The following is a 20179-nucleotide window of genomic DNA, read 5'->3' as shown; positions in this document are numbered from 1 at the left end:
TCATTAAATCAAAACCATTCATCCCCCCCCCCCCAACCCTTTTTCCTTTTTTTTATTTAATTCCTTTTTACTATACTTTTTCACCACCACCATCTGACAACAACACCACCGTCATCCTACTATCGCCATCACCACATGACCACCAACGCTACTGTAACATCCGGCCCCTCGCACCACCAATATTGTCCGCTTTGCCCACGAAGAGCTCACAGATTTGTTTTTGGTTGTCCCGGTGAAGACTTCTCAGGAGGTCACCCATCCTGATACTACTCTCACCTGAGCATGCTTAATTGTGGAGCTCTCCTCTTGTCGACTAACATTAAGCCCAAAACGCGTTAGTGATTTAAGAGGCTGAGCATTTACTTAATAACAAAGAATCTCCATGTCCACAGCCAATGTGGGATTCGCTTATGGTGTTACGGCCACCATTGTCATCACCACCATCGCCACCGCAACCACCGCCATTGTCGCCTGGCCGCCACCAACATTGTCGTCGCCAGAGCTACCATCACTATTGCATATTTTTTTTGTTAAAAAATATATATTTTTTGATATTGAAGTATTTTATCATTTTTATTTCATTCATACATTTTTTTGGCTACTAAACAACATAAAGTAATAATTCATTTTATTTCCGTAGGTTAAACAAACAAGACAAAAGAATGATAATGATCTATTTTATTTCATTGTCCCGTTCATTCCTTCTATCATTCCATTCTCCATTCATTTCATTACCTCCAACCAAACATATCCTTAGTCTTATACGTATTAAGAACTTAATAAAAGGTTTGAGTGCTCATGAAGGGTATATACCGTTGGATGTGTAAAGGAGTGTAGAATGCAAGAGGTAGTCATGAAGAGTATAGAAATATTATGTATATAAAGAATTTTAAAGCTTATCAATTGTGTTTGTATAATTGAATTTTATAAATGTCCCCTTTATATGTTCTACATGCTTCACAAATATTATTATTCACCAACACCACACTCCAAGCCAACCAAATATTTATTGGTGTGGGACTGTGGCCGGGTAGGTATGGTTATCAATCTCTTTCATATTCACAATTTGCCTTAATATCTTATCTCATTAAATGCAAATTAACATCATGTGCTATAACTTTGGTCAAGCAAATATAAAAGTGCAATATATACAATGTGTCACATATAGACATATATAGTATGCACACAAAATCTTCAAACGTATCTAATATAAGAAAAAAGAAATAATAAAATCAGCAAAGGAAACATATAAATATTTGAATATTCATATGACATTGACAAGGTGGAATAATGTTGATAATATTAGTTGGATTTTATCCTAACTCTCTAAAAATGGATTCAAAATCATTAGCAGTTTATCTCTTTTTTGTCATTTTTGCTTGTTGTTGGATTGTTGAGGCTTCCATCAATGGATATGGGTCAAGATTCAATCAACAAGACCCGATCAAAAGATCCGATTTTCCACCCGGGTTTCTTTTTGGAGCAGCCACTTCTGCTTATCAAGTATTATAAGTTGACTCTTTCTCAGTTTTAAATCCATTTTCATCTTAAAAGCATGCAATTGTTTGCAGATTGAAGGAGCATATCTTGAAGATGGAAAGTCTCTCAGCAACTGGGATGAATTTTGTCATTCGAAAGGTTAGTGTCGTGTTTATTGTTGTTTGGTTTTGTTAATTTGTAAATCGAATGCTGGTAAGACGGCTGCCATTGTTATTAGGATGTTCGGAAGATGGTGAGAATGGAGATGTTGCAGATGATCACTACCATCTTTTCATGGTATCATTCTTATACTTACTCTGCATTGTTATTTATCAGAAAACAGTTTTTTGTAGCAATTATTTGATCTTGGTTTTATACAGCAAGACATTGATATGATGCATTCTCTTGGATTAAAAGCATATCGCCTTTTCGATTTCTTGGACTAGAATTCTTCCAAGTAAACTTTCTAAATTCTAATAATGCCTTATGTCATAATTCATTTTTTTAGATTATAAATTTTTTAAATTATATTGCATTTGTAATACTTCTTTTAGAGGGAATATTTGGTGAAGTTCATCCTCTGGGAGTCATGTTCTACAATAAGATCATCAATAATCTTATACTTAAAGGTTAAAGAAAAACTTGTTTCATTTAAACGAAAAAAAAAAGTGCTCTGGTTTCTTGATTAATATGGCGAAGTTATACAGGAATCGAGCCATTTGTGACAATTCACCATAATGATTTGCCCCAAGAACTCGAAGAGAGATACGAGTCTTGGCTTGACCCACAAATGCAGTATGTTGAAATGACAATACTACCCTTAAAATCAACTGATAGCTTTTTTGATTTGGTTAATATTAGCAAGTTTCTTGCAGGGACGATTTCGTATATTTTGCAGAAATTTGTTTCAAAAGTTTTGGAGACCGTGGTGAAGTACTGGATCACTATCAACGAACCAAACTTGTTTGCAGAAATGGCTTATGAAAGAGGGGATTATCCACCGAATCACTGTTCACAGCCTTTTGGCAACTGCCTTGCTGGAAATTCTGATGTTGAGCCTCTTTTCGCTATGCACAACATGTTACTGGCTCATGGCAAGGCTGCAAAGCTATATCATGAGAATTTTCAGGCAATGAATATACTTATAATTCTTGTTTCATAAGGTAATTATTCTTTTAATCTTTATAAATGTTCTTGCAGCCAACACAAGGTGGATTCTTAGGACTAGTTGCACATTGTTTCATGTATGAGCCACTTACAGACAGTTATTTAGATCAAAAGGCTGCAGAAAGAGCCATGCTTTTTAATATTGGTTGGTAATAATCTGGACTATATGACCAATTATAACTTTTTAACAAATAGAATGAAAAGATTCATCATATCATCCAAACAGGTCGTTTGATCCGCCTATATTTGGTGACTACCCTCAAGAAATGCGAGAATATCATGGAAATGAATTACCTACATTCTCACCGGAGGAAAAGGAGTTCATGAAGAACAGTATTGATTTCTTTGGAATTAACCATTATTCGGCTATATATGCCAAAGATTGTACTAATTCTAGCTGCACAGACACTGCTAATCGTGCAATCAAGGGTTTTGTGGAAATTACTGGAGAGCGTAACGGTGTGCTAATCGGTGATCCTGTACGATGATACACTGATTCTTTTTCAAGATATTCATGTGATGCTTATGTTTTTATTTTTTACTTTAACGGGTATAAAAAGTAAAAACGCATGTTTTTGTAATTTCACAGACATCAATGCCAAGATTTTTTGTGGTTCCTAGAGGCATGGGAGAGATTGTTAATTATGTTAAAACTAGGTACAACAACACTCCCATGTTTATCACTGAAAATGGTATGTTCTGATTCTTTTCTCACTATCAACATGTGGTGATTATGCTCTTTGTAATACTATATTAATGATTTTCGTGTTGTTGTTTCAGGATATTCGTCACCGAATGTGGAGGATGTACAAGTTGAAGAGATTGTGAATGATATCAAGAGAATCTTAACCGAATAATATTCCCAGCAGTGATTATGCCTTGATTTTAGGAACAGATTATGATCTCTTATTTATTGTGTATAATTTGTATATATCGTTTCCTAATTTACCGATTGTAATCTCCCTATTTAAAGGGTATTGTAAATCAATGGAGATCATCAAGAATTCTCAACCATAAACACTTTTATGGTATCAGAGCTTCGGTTCTGAAAATCACCCACCTCTTCCCCTTCCTTTTTTTTTCTGGCTATTTTCTTAGCACTGCTGCCACCATTATGACCACGACAGACGATCAGCAGTCTTCATCCTCTAACCCTAAGCCGCCACCAACCCTTCACCCTGCTTATTCCGTTGCAAACATTCAATCTAAAATCAGAACTCTTGACGGCACCAATATCACATACACCTCGTGGGTGAAGCTTTTTAAGTTTCACTCCATTGCCTACCGTGTCATTGATCACATCGATAACACACCACCCCCAGAACCTTCGGATCCTTCATTCACCGCCTGGAAAGAGCTGGATGCATTGGTCTCCCAATGGATTTACTCTACAGTTTCAGATGACCTGCTCACTCGCATCATTGACACCGAAGCCACGGCTCGGACCACCTGGCTAAAACTGGAACGCATCTTCCTCAGCAACAAGAAAGCAAAAGCTGCTGCCCTGGAAACCAGATTCGTGAATCTCACCCTCGCCGCTTGTAGTTCCATTGATGACTATTGCAAGCAACTGAAAGACCTCGCCAATCAATTAACAGATGTTGACCAGCCCGTCAGTGAATCGCGCCTGGTTCTGCAACTGGTCCTAGGCCTGTCCCTTGAGTTTGACACTACTGCCTCACTGATAAACTCCCAGGATGCAGACTGGGATCGTGCCCGATCAATGTTGAACGACGAAGTCATCCGTCAGGCCGCGCATCAACAGCAGACCTCTTCTGTCCTTGTTACTCCGACTGCTCAGAACATCCCCTCCCAAACTGCACCAGCCCTGCCACAATCGGACAGCAGCAATCAATCACACGAGGCATCCTTTCAGTCCAATTATAGGGGCAGTGGTCGGGGCAGAAACAACTCCCGAGGACAAGGCAGAGGTCGCAGCCACCGAGGAAACCCCACAGGGACCCCTTGGTCTTTCACACCTCCTTCTCCTAACCAGCCGTACCCTCAGTGGGCTTGGTGGAATACCCCACCTTGCCCCTACCCAACTCAGAATACATGGCGCCCTAATCAGTCTCAAAACACACCCGCTGCCCACTACACGAGTTACCCAGGTCAGCAACCATACGGCTTAGCACCTGTTTTTCCTACAGCTTCACCAACCGGGTTTGATGCGTTGAGCCCTTCGGATCTCAGCCAAGCTTTCAACACTATGCAACTAAAATACAATGACCCGACTCAATATATGGACACCGGAGCCGAACGCCATGTCACTGACAACCGAGGTATGATTCGTCACCCTGACTCATTTCCTGTTAATACTAAACTTTTAGTCGGCAACGGACAGTGTTTACCAATTGAGGGTTCGGGTACTGGTTTCCTTCCTAGTTTTAACCGAACTTATATCCTTCCAAACATCCTTTATAGTCCACAAGTCATTAAAAACTTATTGTCCGTCCGTCGATTCACTCGTGATAACAATGTTTCCATTGAATTTGATCCTTTCGGTTTTTCATTGAAGGATCTCAAAACTGGACGACACCTTTCCCGCCACAATAGCACGGGAGATCTTTATCCAGTCACTCCACCAACCCTTCCGCCGCAAGCTTGTTCAATCACATCTACAACTTTACCATGGCACAACCGTCTCGGGCACCCTGGAACTCAAGTTTTAGATGTTTTATCTAGACATTTTGGTTTTTCTTGTAATAAAAACAAGCAGTCTTCATTTTGCAATTCGTGTCATTTATCTAATAGCAAACGTTTGCCATTTTATGAATCAAACTCTTTTACTTTTTCCCCTTTTGATATTATACATTGTGACTTGTGGACATCTCCTATCCCTAGCAAAACTGGCTATAAATACTACATGGTATTAATTGATAATTTTTCAAATTTTGTGTGGGTCTACCCTTTGAAATTTAAATCAGAAGCCTTCACCACATTTACAAAATTCCATCAATTAATAGCCACCCAATTCAACCGCTACATTAAGACCTTTCAATGCGACTTGGGTGGTGAATTCGATAACCATGCCTTCAAAAGTTTTGCCCAACACCATGGCCTCTTATTCCGTTTCTCTTGCCCCCAAACCTCATCCCAAAATGGCCGAGCCGAACGTATGATCCGTCGCCTTAATGACATTATTCGTTCGCTCCTCATTCATGGCTACTTACCACCTATCTTTTGGGTCGAGGCCCTTCACACCGCCGCTTACCTTCACAACATCCTTCCCACCAAACGCCTCAATTTCTTCACACCTACCTTTGCCTTATATCTCCGCCACCCTACATATGATCACCTTCGTGTATTCGGTTGCGCTTGCTACCCAAATACATCAGCCACTCAGCCCCATAAACTACACCCTCGTGCCATTCGTTGTATCTTCCTCGGATACCCCACTGATTTTAGGGGATACCGTTGTTTTGACCCCACCACAGGGAAAGTCCATATTTCACGACATGTCACCTTTGACGAAAATACGTTCCCTTACACCATACCTACCCCATCCTCTACCTATAACTTTCTAGATGATACCACCCCACCAGGTTTCACTTTCTCTCGTCCTATCCCACCTGCGTCCACCTCACAACCACATCTACACTCAACATCCCCATTCCCGGTGACATATCGACGCCGCCCAAAGCCTCCTGCCCCCAACCTTCCACAAACTGAGCCTACCTCAGCACCTCCACAGCCCCAAAACACGACTGACCCTGCACCATTACCACCTAAAAACCAGCCTACTACCGCTCCTACACCATCTCATGTCACTCGTCCTACTCCTCCTTCAAATACCCACCCTATGACCACCCGCTCTAAAGCCCACCATGCTCTTACATCCGCCACCATTTCCCCCATTCCCACATCCTATGCCAAAGCCTTTGCCGACCCTCATTGGGTACACGCTATGCAGACTGAGTTTAGTGCTTTACAGGTAAATGATACATGGGAGCTAGTGCCTCGACCAGACGACCGACCGGTCATTCGGTGTATGTGGCTCTTCCGACACAAGTTTAAATCGGATGGGTCACTTGAGAGGTACAAAGCACGTTTGGTAGTTAATGGAAAATCCCAAACGATTGGTATTGATTGTGAGGACACCTTCAGTCCGGTTGTCAAACCAGCCACCATACGGACCGTCTTATCCATTGCAGTCTCTCGTTCTTGGCCCATTCATCAACTGGATGTCAAGAACGCCTTTTTACATGGTCACTTAAACGAAACTGTTTTCATGCATCAGCCTCCGGGGTTTGTAGATAGGCGTTGCCCGAACTTTGTATGCAGGTTGAAAAAGTCCCTTTATGGACTTAAACAGGCGCCTCGGGCTTGGTATACTCGGTTTGCTTCTCATATTCTGTCACATGGTTTTCACAGCAGTGTGTGTGATAATTCACTTTTTATTTTCACACGCGGCACCCAGACTGCTTATTTACTTCTTTATGTTGATGACATAGTGCTCACCGCTTCTTCTGATAAGTTATTAGAGGATATTATTAGCATGCTCTCACAAGAGTTTGCAATGACCGACTTAGGTCCCTTACATCATTTTTTAGGGATCAAAGTGACTAGGACATCTAGTGGCTTATTCTTGGATCAATCTCAGTATACTAAGGACATCATTAATCGGGCTTCTATGTCCTCTTGCAAACCATGTGCTACACCAGTTGATTTATCAGCAAAACTCAGTGCTTCTGATGGTTCTCTTTTTCATGACCCCACTCTATATCGCAGCCTTGCTGGAGCGTTACAGTACCTCACCTTTACACGCCCGGACATATCCTATGATGTTCAACAGATTTGCCTATTCATGCATGAACCTCGGGATCCTCACTTTGCCTTTCTGAAGCGCATTCTCCGGTATTTACAGGGCACGATTGATTATGGCATACGCATTGGCAGGACTAATACACATTCTATGGTTGCCTACTCGGACGCCGATTGGGGAGGATGCCCCGATTCCCGTCGTTCCACCAGTGGATACTGTGTATTTCTTGGTGATAATTTGATCTCCTGGTCCTCAAAACGACAACCCACTATTTCAAGATCCAGTGCCGAGGCAGAGTATCGCGGGGTGGCCAATGCCGTTGCAGAGGCCACTTGGCTTCGAAATTTACTTCTTGAGCTGCACATTCCTCTACGGCAAGCCACTGTCATTTATTGTGACAATGTCTCTGCCGTTTACATGTCCGACAACCCTGTTCAGCATCAGCGAACCAAGCACATTGAAATTGACATACATTTTGTTCGGGAAAAGGTTCGAGTTGGTCACATTCGAGTTTTACATGTGCCATCTTCGTTTTAGTATGCGGACATATTTACCAAAGGTCTAGCTCGTCAGTTGTTTCAGTCTTTTCGGTCCAGCTTGAGCGTCTGCCCTTCGCCCGCTCAAACTGCGGGGGAGTCTTAACCGAATAATATTCCCAGCAGTGATTATGCCTTGATTTTAGGAACGGATTATGATCTCTTATTTATTGTGTATAATTTGTATATATCGTTTCCTAATTTACCGATTGTAATCTCCCTATTTAAAGGGTATTGTAAATCAATGGAGATCATCAAGAATTCTCAACCATAAACACTTTTAGAGAATTGAATTCCATCAAACATATCTTGCTTCTTTAGCTGAAGCCATAAGGTGAGTTTGGTACGCGTTGACTTTTAAGTCAAACAAATTTATTTAATTTTTTTGTAAAATCTATGTTATGTTACGTGAATTTTACTTTTGAATAACAGTAATGGAGCGGATGTGCGTGGCTACTTTTTATGGTCGTTGATGGACAACTACGAATGGGCTCACGGATACAATGTGAGGTTTGGGTTACACTATGTTGACCGCGAAACATTTGAGAGGATACCAAAATTGTCTGCAAGATGGTATCAAGAATTCTTGAAAAACAACAACCTGGTGGATCTTTTAGCAAGCGTCAATCCAAAATCAGGGCACGAGCAAGCCTATTTTTCTGACGTTTAACCATTTATTTCTTATTTGAATACCATATACTATACAGTAATACAGATGGTTATTGTTACATAGGTATGAGAACAAAGTATACAACTTAAAGAAACAGTCTGTTCATTAATAAATAATTTTAAATGGATTAATACACCATAATTTCAAACTATATGCATAAAAGAAACTACCCTTCTAATGATTTTTAGTGTAAAACAACTACATGGTAATTATGTTGGAAAACATGCTATTAGTTAGCAGTTAGCACCAATATCCAGGGGCGGACCTACACAGTGGGTCCAAGATTACATTCGCCATGGATATATTTGTACCAAAGTCCTGACCAAATCCAATTAAAGATTAACACACCACAAAATTAAGCATGTAAGATAAATCCATCTACAACATAACATAAACTCCCCTCATTATTTACTCCATGTTATTACCTAATCATATTTACTCGGATTGTTACCGTCTATCATTAACCACTTAAAAGCTATTACAATAGTCGGTAATTACGCCTAACTGTACCTTAAGAAAATGTTGAAAAAGAAAGGCAAGTGGGTTTGTAATATACCTACCCTATTCTCTCTTTTGAACCTTTATTGGGCTCAATTTGAAAAATAGGTATATGTTGGACTCAAATTGGGCTGAAAGTTTCCCATAGGCCTTTTTTAGTTGTTTTGGTTTCCAACTTTTGGCTAATGCTAGTATGCCACTACCTAGACGTATTGGAAACCTCGAGTTCTTGATGTGAAGTCAAAAGGACAAAATAATATTTGCAACAAAAGCAACAAAAAGGGAAATTCTAAGAGATTGTAAATAGTATAGCTAGAGCAGCATAATATATCCAATTTTGACATTTAAAAAGTCAAACCGACTAAATATGAACATCTAAATCGACATGGTATTACAAGATGCATTTTACTTTTAAAAGTCAAAGTGGAATCTCTGGGTGGCAAACATGAACCTAGCATGATATGTTGTCGGCCAATAAGCAATAGTTGAGATTAGTTAAATCTAATAAACCATACCTAAATTCAAATAATGTTGTAAAGTTCCGTGTGTTTGTGTTATCTATCTTAAAAGCTCATACTTTGAATACGTCCAGTTCCACTGTCTTTAGATAAGGGATAAAAATATCCCGTTTGTGTTTCAAAATATCTTTCTTAAAAGCTTTCGTTTAGTTCCATTGTCTTTGGACAAAGGAGAAAAAAAATCCCATTTATATGCCATTTTTGCTAAAACATTTCTGGTAGAATAGTACAAGAATTGGGCAAGATGCTTAATATAGTAGCAAATAAAAAATCCAAAGCCAACACTTTTAAATATAATAATTGTGGTCCTTTAAAAGTTGAAAAAAATTAAGACCATTGAACATGGATACTACTAATTAATGCATGTTTCATGCATGGACTCATCGTCTCTTTTTCGGGTTTATCTTCTCATTGATTTAACCTCAAACCAAACCCAGCTTGATCTCACAATAATAGCAGTGACTATGTAACTTTTGGTCAAAACAAAAGAATTCATCATGAATCTCGTGACATAATAGTAATGATTCTCGTAATATTTGTATCATCGGCTAGCTAACCCATAGTACCATAAAATATTGTTATCTACTTATCTGTTTGGCCGCCTTTGACATCATTTTGTAATAGCAATTTTCTCATAGCTCGTCCCTTTAAAAGTTTACACCATTATGCTTCTGCTTTAACAATTATTTTTCAAACGATATGCCCAACATTTTTTCCTATCTAGTTATAGTAGAGATTAACTAGCGTCTCAATAGCCTTAATTCACCATTTCTTCTAACAATTGCTACCTTTATAACAATATTTAAAATGATGCAAAACGAAAAGCATATGTTTGTTATTGTATTGAATATATATACTTTTCCATTACAAAGATTTTGGACAATTTTCGTTAATTATGTCTACTTTTCTATTTTCTCGTTTAATTATTATATATTATTTGTAAGATGTGGATATATATCTCGTTTCAACTTACTTGAGTTTGACAAGTGGTCTCTACCTTTTCTATAAAAGATAATTGGTGTTTAAATTGCTTGATTAAGTGCTAACTTATTTTTTGAAGAAATACAAATGTACGTTATCAACCAAAAAGAAAACATGCAAATGTGACGACCCGTGACTTGATAAAATACCTTTTGACCCAATGGATGACATGACTAGAAAAAATCGAAAATGTCTGTTACATTATTGTGTCACATGATAATGATAATGATAATGATAATGATAATAATAATAATAATTAATAATATCCCACACTTCTTGATTTTCAAGCAAACCATTTTTAACGCGTTAAAGCTTCTTTAGAACCAGGCCAGAACCGCTATTTAAAAAAAATTCTCATGAAAATTCTAGATTTCGATTGTTATTATATATTTGGTTGAAAATTCCAGATTTCATTTGAACAAAAATCTCGTGAAAACACATCTATGTGGATCTTATAGGAGTGTCTCTTTTTGTTGGGCTTAGGGACCATGAGTTTGTTGTGGGTCAGACTGCGTTAAAAGGCAAAGTTGTTAAACATGAGAAAGCTTGCTTAGAGAATCAACATATGTTTCTCCCACTTGCTTTTGATACATTTGGTTTTCTGGCCTCAGAGGTTGTGAATTTTTTGAGTAGGGTTCAGTGTGTCTTACATTGTACATCTTCGGCTCCTGGGTCCCAAAGATTCGATTTTAGTAGATTGATTTTGCTATTTAAAAATGGGTTGCGACGCAACTTGTTACCCGTTTGTCTCTCACATAATTGTAATCGGTTTTGAATTTAGTTATATTAAAATATACAAAATAAAAAAATTGTAATTAAATATTCTTTTCATTCATACACATGATACTAATTAATTAACTAATTAATAATAAAGACTTGGTTACAAACAAAATAATAATCAGATAAAAACACGTGCCCTCCCGGAGATTGCACGTCGCCACGTGTACAGTGTTGTAGGGTGATCCAAATCGGTTGTTTTGGACTTTTCGTTGCATTCGTGTTTGACTCAACCAATCTTCATTTGCCACGTATAAACATGATTACTTGTCATGGAAGAGAACCCATAAAGCTGGAGTACTTTTCACCTAGGTGTTGACGTCATCACTTTCCACTTGTAAGTTGTAATTCGCTTCTTTCATCTCCATTCTATATTTTATACGATTTTACCACTCAAAAAGTATTGACCGCCATACGAACCCTTAGACCACTAGTTATGGGTGGTAACCAGGGGCGTCAAACAGATATGGCCCGGCCTTAAAGTAGTTGACACTGCGCCGGGGCGTTAAGGAGGTGTAAAGGGGAATTTGGGCACGTGGTAACGGAGCTTTTACAAGGAAATGATGAGACCCAAATGGTTTAACAAGAAAATGATGGGACTTTATACAATAACGTGGTGTAGGGATGAGCATGGGATGGTACCGGTACCGATCCCGAAAATTGGAAATTTATGGTACCGGTACCGAAATATTCGGTTCGGTACCGGGACGGTACCTGGATAGTACCGGTACCGAGGGTAAAAAATCGGGAAATACCGGTACCGTACTGGTACCGTACCGATCCCGAAACTTAAAATCTTGGTACCGATTCGGTACCGACGGTACCGATTTCGGTATCGGTACCGGTACCGTACCGGTACCAATCGGTACCGATCCCGATTTTGCTCATCCCTAACGTGATGCTAAATGAGTGTATTAGTCCATGTCTCACTGCTTACGTGACAGTGACGTGACGCTTTAACTTGACTTTTAAAGCCCGCCACAACAAGTAGCTTTAAAGTAATTAAATTATTAGCAATGATTGTTTTTATTTTTGTGTATTATAAGGTCATGTGTGATAGAGTTACGCTCCAAATCATCTCGCCATGTTAAATGCCGTCAAAGCTTCCCAAACCAAAATGGTATAGACGTCAAGGGCAGTGGGCCTCTTTAGTCACTACCATGTTAATGGGCATAGGGTCATATTTTTTTTTTCTAACCACTCACATTTTTATTAAAAAAAAGATTTTGAATAATAACTATATACTGTTCAAAATTTAATAATCTTTGTGTATTTAGTTATACCATTACTATGGGAAAAGTAAACGGGAGACCTCATGTCTGCGTGACAGTGACGTGGTAGTCACATTTTTCATTTTTACCTTTTAGTTAAACCAATAAATATAGCGTAATATTCTTACATATTCTTCAAACTATTGTCGCTATTGTTATTAAAAAATGATAAATCAGAAAATATAATATTTAAAAAAATATTTTATACTCATTTATTTTCGAAATGGCCAATGAATTAGGGAAAAGGGAAATTTTATTGAATACTTAGAAACTGGAATAGAAATAGAGAATTTAGAAGATGATGTGAAGAGAATTAGGAAGCTCTTTAACAAATTGCATAACTCCTGAAAGTTACTCTTCCTTGTAACATGTATGATGGTGTAAACATCATGGTACTGTTGAGGTGGCATTCATCATCACAAAGTCATTACATTTGCTTGGATACGTCCTGACTTGTTATTATGCTCGGTTCAACACGTATCCTCTGTTAGCGTTGGTTCGAGACCCATCTTGTATTTGTGCTCATAACATCAGATATAACAAAATAAATCATCTTTAAGAGAATAACGAGTTAAAACTAGAGGTGTTATTCATAATTCAAGTTTGCGGCTTTTAGGTTGACGAGTTGAGTTCTTTAACGTACCCCAACAGGCCAACATTACCCATATTTTTATTATTGTTAAAAACATTAAGTCTAATCTGTACATACTTAAAATTATTTAACCAGAACATGATATGTTTATCTCATTTAGTTAAGCATATCAAATGGGTCGAGTGGTAATTGGGTTGGTGGGTTTTACATACAGAGTTAACTGATTGTCCTATTTAATTAAACATATTAAACATGCTAAACAAAACATGACCAATTTAGTTTACAATTCTACCCAAACACGGCTCGCTTATTTAACTTGCTACATATAACTAAAACCTTATTAGTTAAAACTCCCTTTTAATTGAAATGGACACGTGCCTAAATCTAAGTGCAAACACTCTTTTTGTTATAAATAAAACTACTATTTTTATAAAATTGTTATGCGCTATGATCCGAGTTAAAGCCGATAACTTTTAATTCAAAGGGACATGTACGTAAAAATTTTTAACGATTCTTGAAGACGGACATAACTACAATGATCTGTTGGGTGCTTTACAAACTGTTTTCTTATTTGGAATGTGATCATCATAGAACTTTTATTTTTTTTCAAACACGTAGTCATTTGATGGATATCTAGTCACACTATTTCTATGTGAAACCAAACAAAGTTTATACAGATGTTAATTGCTCTTAATATTGATCGTGCTCAAAGTAACTGTATTATAATTCATAATTATAAAAATTAATCCTACATTTTAAAAGAGAAAGAAAAATATAGGCAAAGGAGAGGTGGAAAGTCAAAGGGGAAATTAGGAAGTAGAAGAGTGAAAGAAAGCATAACAAATAAGCACTAGAAAATGACATAAAATAACAATAAAAAAATATTAAAAGGGGGCTCTTGTGGCCTAACTTCTACATACCACGTATCCCTTTATTGTCCACGAATTCTTGAGTGATTTATAATTTTATATACGTACATGTATAAGTTGGTTTTATTTGCTTATACCCTAAAACATAAATTAACATGTAAATTTGGTTTTAAATATTTATTTATAGCACATGTGGCTGCGGGCAAGGATAGTCTTCAGCTGCCATTCAGACTCGTAAATCCCAATCCAGTAACTAGATTAAAGAAAGAAAACTGATTAATCGAACTGTAATTTAGAGCATTAATAGCCCGTCCCTCATCATATCCTTATAATTACACTACAAAACATTATATTTTTTTCCTGTTTAATTAAATAATATTTTCCATATTTTTATCATTACAGTTTTCTCTCTCCTTTACTCACAACCAATTCAACAAATATTAAAAAATAAATATGGACAAACTTTGTTTCCCCAAATTTACAAAAAATCACTGAATTTCTCTCTTCACCCTATAATTTACACTCATAACCATAGTCACATGGATCGCGGTTCGCTCCGGTACGGGAACGTGATTCGCAAGTGGGGGCGTATTCGGTACGTAGGGGGGTAGGCTCATTTCGGTACGAACCGGTACGCTGTACCATAGAGTTCGGTTCGATGTTCCCAATTCAAAACATAATTTACCAAATTAAAAAAAAAATCAAATTACCATAACACAAAATAAAGATGACCAAATTTTAAAATCCAAACTCTAATCAAGAACAACGCAGAAAATGGAAACATAAAAGTTCTAAATTATTAACTATTGGTCGTTTTTTACATTTTGAAAATTACTAGCTATAAGTGATTATATTTTATACCATAAATAACTAATTAATTGATTTTATATTTATATTATTAAATAAACTGCCCAAATTAATTGATTTTGAATTTTGAAATCCTTTTAATTAATACCTAAAAATGGGGAAACGAGGAGCAGTTACCTATTTTTCTGCCCAAATTGATTGGAATATCGATTAAATTGATTGTCAAAACTCAAATCCATTGAATCGGCTTTAATTTAAATCTGAATCGACAAACCATTCAATTGAAATCGTTTTCACCATCAATTTGGAACAGCGAACCAGTCAATTGGAGTCCTATTCATCATCGATTTGGAACGACGAACCAGCCAAATCAATTCGCGATTTCATAGCGATTTGGATCGATTGCGATTTCGATTGGGAACAAAACGTTCCAATACGAAATTCGTGGCTTGTTGAGCGAATTATGTGACTATGCTCACAACTATTCAAAACTCCACCCTATAATTTACCAATTCCCCTCACGTAATATATGTTATAAAAGGATAGGTTGAGAATGTTCTTATATTCGAAATAATCAACTCAACCTAATAATCGAAACTAGTGGTTTTGGTAAATGGAAACATATTGCTTAGTATTTATTTAGTCAAATGAGAATGTTAGTTGAGTTTAATATTATTTGTAGAGTAAGTGACATTTTAGTACATGTGGTTTGACCAACTATGCAACTTTAGTATATATTTTTTATTTGTACAAATGGCTACCTTTGTTTCAAAAAGCTTGCATTTTTAGTACTTTTTTCTAACTCTGTCTATTTTTTCTGTCAATTCAGGGATAATTTGGTAACTTCATTGTTTTCTTTGTTTTTTTTCTTTTCTTTTAAACGCTTATCTTTTGTAAATTCTAAATCCCTAAATCATAACATCAATTCAAACCCTAAATCCCCAAACCCTTTCTCCTTCATCAATCATCGATTAGTTAGATGTACACAACATGTATTCAGGTCGATCCATCTAAGAAAGTGTTCGTAGGACTTGTTTTTGTTAGTTTTTATTTGTGTAGTTTCTTTTAGCATTTTCACTTTTTTTTTTTCGTTTCATGTATTCTCCCTACGGGTAATGACCACAATTACCACAGGAGACCTTGTCAAGACCTTTGATGATCCCGAACTAGAGATTAAGAGACAATCCCGAAAACGACATCAACAAACAAGGGTGGAGTAAGAGAATATGATGGAGAAAGCATTACATATAGATGAGGTGTGAAACACGATCATTCAACATGTTGTTCGAGCTTAACAAAATTTGAAATAAAGTTATGTCATTTTTGTGAATGTATAAGCAATAACGTATTCGTTGACGGGTAAACCCGAAGGGCATTAAGGGAGGTGATGTTGATCTCAAATAATGATCATAAAGGAGATCTAAAGTTAGAGGCCAAAGTAAATATATAGTTTGGTGACTAGGTTATCTTTTTATTTATGTTATATAACTTAAAAGGTTTAGTACGATTATGTTTCCTAATTTAAATGTTTCTTGTTATTCAAGTTTGTTGCCATAATAAGCTAGTATGTTTACTAGTTTTTATTCATTGTAATTCGCTTTCAATAATAATAAAAATAGTCGATCATTTGTGATCAATATTCGTGTTCTTGATCTCTCACAATATATAAATTTTGCTAAGGACCGGATCCTTGTATTACTTTATTGTCAGTGTTCCACAAAACTCACTAGACAAAACTTCTCTATGCATTTCGACTCATTTGTTTAGGTTTCGTACTACTCAATCCTTGTATCATACACATTATTACCAATTTGTCTCAATGCTAGTATATAAATGTGCTTCGACATGCTTTAACTTATTTGATATATTTATGTGTATTCATACTTTTATGCGTATAGTAATTTATATTTTTTAAGTTTATTCTTTTAAAATCCAATTAAGAACTACTTAATCCTTATATCATATTTCTTGAAGAAGTTTACTTGATTTTAGCATTTGATCACCTTTGATGATTGATAAATATTAATATTTAGTTACAAGAGCATCTTAATAGAGGGGTACGAACGCTCACGTAAAATGTAATTAAAATAAGTGTTTAGTTATAAGAGCATCCGCCATACCCATACGGATTTCTTTCCACTCTTCTCCATGTTTCATATTTCACATTGTTTATTAGTTGACGTTGATTTTACAAACATTTACTCTCCCTCCTTCACGTCAGTCATAAAAATTAGCTATTCACAATAAGTTGTCATCCTAGCTACAAATGGCAAACACTACACCATTGTGGATACACTCCTCCATCTCTCAAGTATCAACTAGGCTCACTAGCTCATCTCTCTTCACAAATGTAAACAAGGTAAATTTGTCCGTTTATGTTTCACTCTTCGTCTACTTGTATTCTAGAACGTATACGTGTACGGTTGAGATATCACTGACCAAATGACTCACAAGTCACTATTTTGTCTTATTATAAGTTCATGCACTTGAACCTTTAAAGCTCAAACCTTAGGATAAGGTCGGCATGTTGATACCATGACTACGTGTAAACTTCTTAACCATGGTCCACCCCAACTCTACTTTTCTCTCGGTAAATCCCGCCCTATATATACCCCCTCTAACTTAACAATATTTTTTAAAAAATCGTTACATATTATATTTGATATTTCACTAGTTTCATATTATATCTCACCTTCTCAATATTATTTCCACAAAACAATTGTTCAAAAATGGGTTTGCCGGTAACCGATCCGATGACCCAATTGGGCTTACCACCGGGTTTTCGGTTTTACCCGACCGACGAGGAGCTTCTAGTGCAATATCTATGTCGAAAAGTGGCCGGGCATGATTTTTCTCTTCAAATAATTGCGGATATTGATTTGTACAAGTATGATCCGTGGCAACTTCCTAGTAAGGCGATGTTTGGGGAGAAAGAGTGGTACTTTTTTAGCCCGAGAGACCGAAAGTACCCGAATGGGAGTCGACCCAATCGGGTAGCCGGCTCGGGCTATTGGAAGGCGACCGGGACCGATAAGGTGATCACGACTAGTGGACGGAGAGTTGGGATCAAGAAAGCTTTGGTGTTCTATGTTGGTAAAGCTCCCAAAGGAAATAAAACTAATTGGATCATGCATGAGTATAGGTTATCGGATCCACAAAGAAAAATTGGTAGCTCAAAGGTGAGTCGAATAATTAACAAATGATTATTATTCTACCGGCCGAATCGAAAATATCTTTTTCTTTTTATTATTAAAAGAATAAAAGTTAAATTTGTTCATTTAAGCTTAACATTTTTAATAGTAGTCAATGTATATTAAAAAGTAATATAAGCTCAACATATCAAGTTTAAAAAAAATGAATTTGGTTTTACGATTAATTTCAATATAAATTTTATCAAAAATAATTTCATATCAAAATATCAATGAACTTTATACAAAGACCAAAAAATTGCAAACACTATAATTGTTTTTATAAAATGTTATATTTTAAAAGTTATAAAATTGTTTTTATAAACTTTTATATTTTAAAAGTTATAAAAGAATATTGTAACACTATAATTTTATTATAAAATATTATATTTTAAAAGTTATAAACGAAAACGTAATTTTGTTTTGTTCGTATAATATAATAACTCTTAATCTGGTTTTTGATTTGGTTCAGTTAGATGAATGGGTTCTTTGCCGAATTTACGAGAAGAAGTCAAGTGCCCAAAAAGCGATTTCGGGCACCCCGACAACCGAACCGAGCCACGGTTCGTCCACGTCATCCTCGTCTCAATTTGACGACGTTCTCGAATCACTGCCGGAGATTGAGGACCGGTTCTTCAACTTACCTAGGATCAATTCCTTAAAAACCTTCCAACAAGAAGACCAAAAGAATATTCAAAAATATGATTCTGGTAACTATGATTGGGCAAGCATTGCTGCATTCGGGTTGCCGGAGCCTCAATCTTTGCCGCCACAAAACACCATGAATGTTGGCTCTTCAATGGCGCCAATATACACCACGGACACCAAGTTTGGAATAAGATCAGTAGAAGATGAAGTTCAAAGTGGCTGTTTACAACCGAACCCGTTTGCACAGACCGACCCGTTTGGTATCCGGTACCCGACCCAACAAGGGGGTATGGGATTGGGGTTTAGGCAGTGAAATGTGAAGAGGGGGTGGAGTGTAGATTCATGTAGTTTGGGAGGTGTGATGATGACCAATTTTGATGCAAATTAAATTGGAAAAAAATGTAGAATTTGTGGAGATTAACAAATGACATATTCTACATAGACTAGTCTTGTGTTACGATGTTATCTAAGTTGGTAGAATATGAGCTTTTCAAAGTTATGTTTGATTGTTGACCAAGTTTTGCCAAACATTGACTTTATTCATTATAATAATTTGGTTGTATTGATTTTAGTATTAATAAATTTCATTTTTTTCCCTAAATTTAGTTCGATTATAGATTATAGCACTAACTAAAGTCAGAGAAGATTCTTCATAATCGAACTCGTTATAGCATACAGATTTTTTTCTTAACTAAGCTGATGTATTTAAATCTTCAAGATTCTACGTAATTAAACTTGTTATAGCCTATGAATTTTTTAATTTCAACTAAGCTGATGCATTTAAATTCTCAATAGAGCCTTTTTTGTTTCAACTAAGCTGATGCGTTTAAATTCTTGAGATTCTATATAATCAAACTTTGTTATAGCTTATTGATTTTTTAATTTGAACTAAGTTGATGCATTTAAATCCTTTAAATCCTAGGACAGAGTCTCCTAATATTTATAAATATATGATCTACAATGTAAATGTAAATTATGTAATCTAACAATTTTATATATTTAAATCCCTATATTTAGAATAATTGAGTTTAGTTTTGAGTTGCATTGACCAGTTTTATTAAAAGAATGGAATGCTAAAACCACACGTGATATACATAAATACGTTATGAAGAAACACTAAGTGAACCCTGGACAGATTATAGATAATCTGGGGGTTAAGTAATGTTTCCCACGGATGAGGTCCAGCAGAGAAGGATGTTCTTCAGGGGACCTGCAAAACAGACACCGTAAGCTCGTCACTGAGAAGGGGGGGTTCCTCCTTGTGACCACCCTCCGGCGTGAGAATCAGACTAGATTGCTCTGAATATAAGTGTATATTAAGAGATTGCTAGATAAGATTGAGATATCAGATAATGTCCTTACCATTCCAAGGTGTTGGAGTATTTATAGCCGAAGGTAGGTTTCCAAGCAGGT

The 20179-nt window shown here is 36.5% G+C and overlaps 1 protein-coding gene and 1 pseudogene across 2 annotated transcripts; both read left to right on the top strand.

The window, feature by feature from the left end:
• Window positions 1-1309: 1309 nt before the first annotated feature.
• Window positions 1310-8638, top strand: LOC143541264 (beta-glucosidase 18-like; annotated as a pseudogene). The gene is made up of 13 exons (XR_013136729.1): window positions 1310-1503; window positions 1572-1638; window positions 1718-1776; window positions 1860-1936; window positions 2034-2108; window positions 2187-2274; window positions 2355-2608; window positions 2680-2795; window positions 2873-3125; window positions 3236-3338; window positions 3427-3477; window positions 8224-8281; window positions 8380-8638. The product of XR_013136729.1 is annotated as a beta-glucosidase 18-like (transcript).
• Window positions 8639-17054: 8416 nt separating this feature from the next.
• LOC143541263 (NAC domain-containing protein JA2L-like) lies at window positions 17055-19096 on the top strand. Its single transcript, XM_077034141.1, has 2 exons — window positions 17055-18109; window positions 18591-19096. The coding sequence occupies exons 1-2, from the start codon at window positions 17660-17662 to the stop codon at window positions 19077-19079; spliced, it is 939 nt and encodes a 312-aa protein (XP_076890256.1). The 5' UTR covers window positions 17055-17659; the 3' UTR covers window positions 19080-19096.
• The last annotated feature ends 1083 nt before the right edge of the window (window positions 19097-20179 follow it).

The sequence above is a fragment of the Bidens hawaiensis genome, unplaced genomic scaffold, assembly GCF_021521415.1.
Source record: "Bidens hawaiensis isolate Kalapana, Puna unplaced genomic scaffold, B.hawaiensis_p1.1 tig00012479_1, whole genome shotgun sequence".
NCBI lineage: Eukaryota > Viridiplantae > Streptophyta > Magnoliopsida > Asterales > Asteraceae > Bidens > Bidens hawaiensis.
This window is presented reverse-complemented; position numbering and strand designations above follow the sequence as displayed.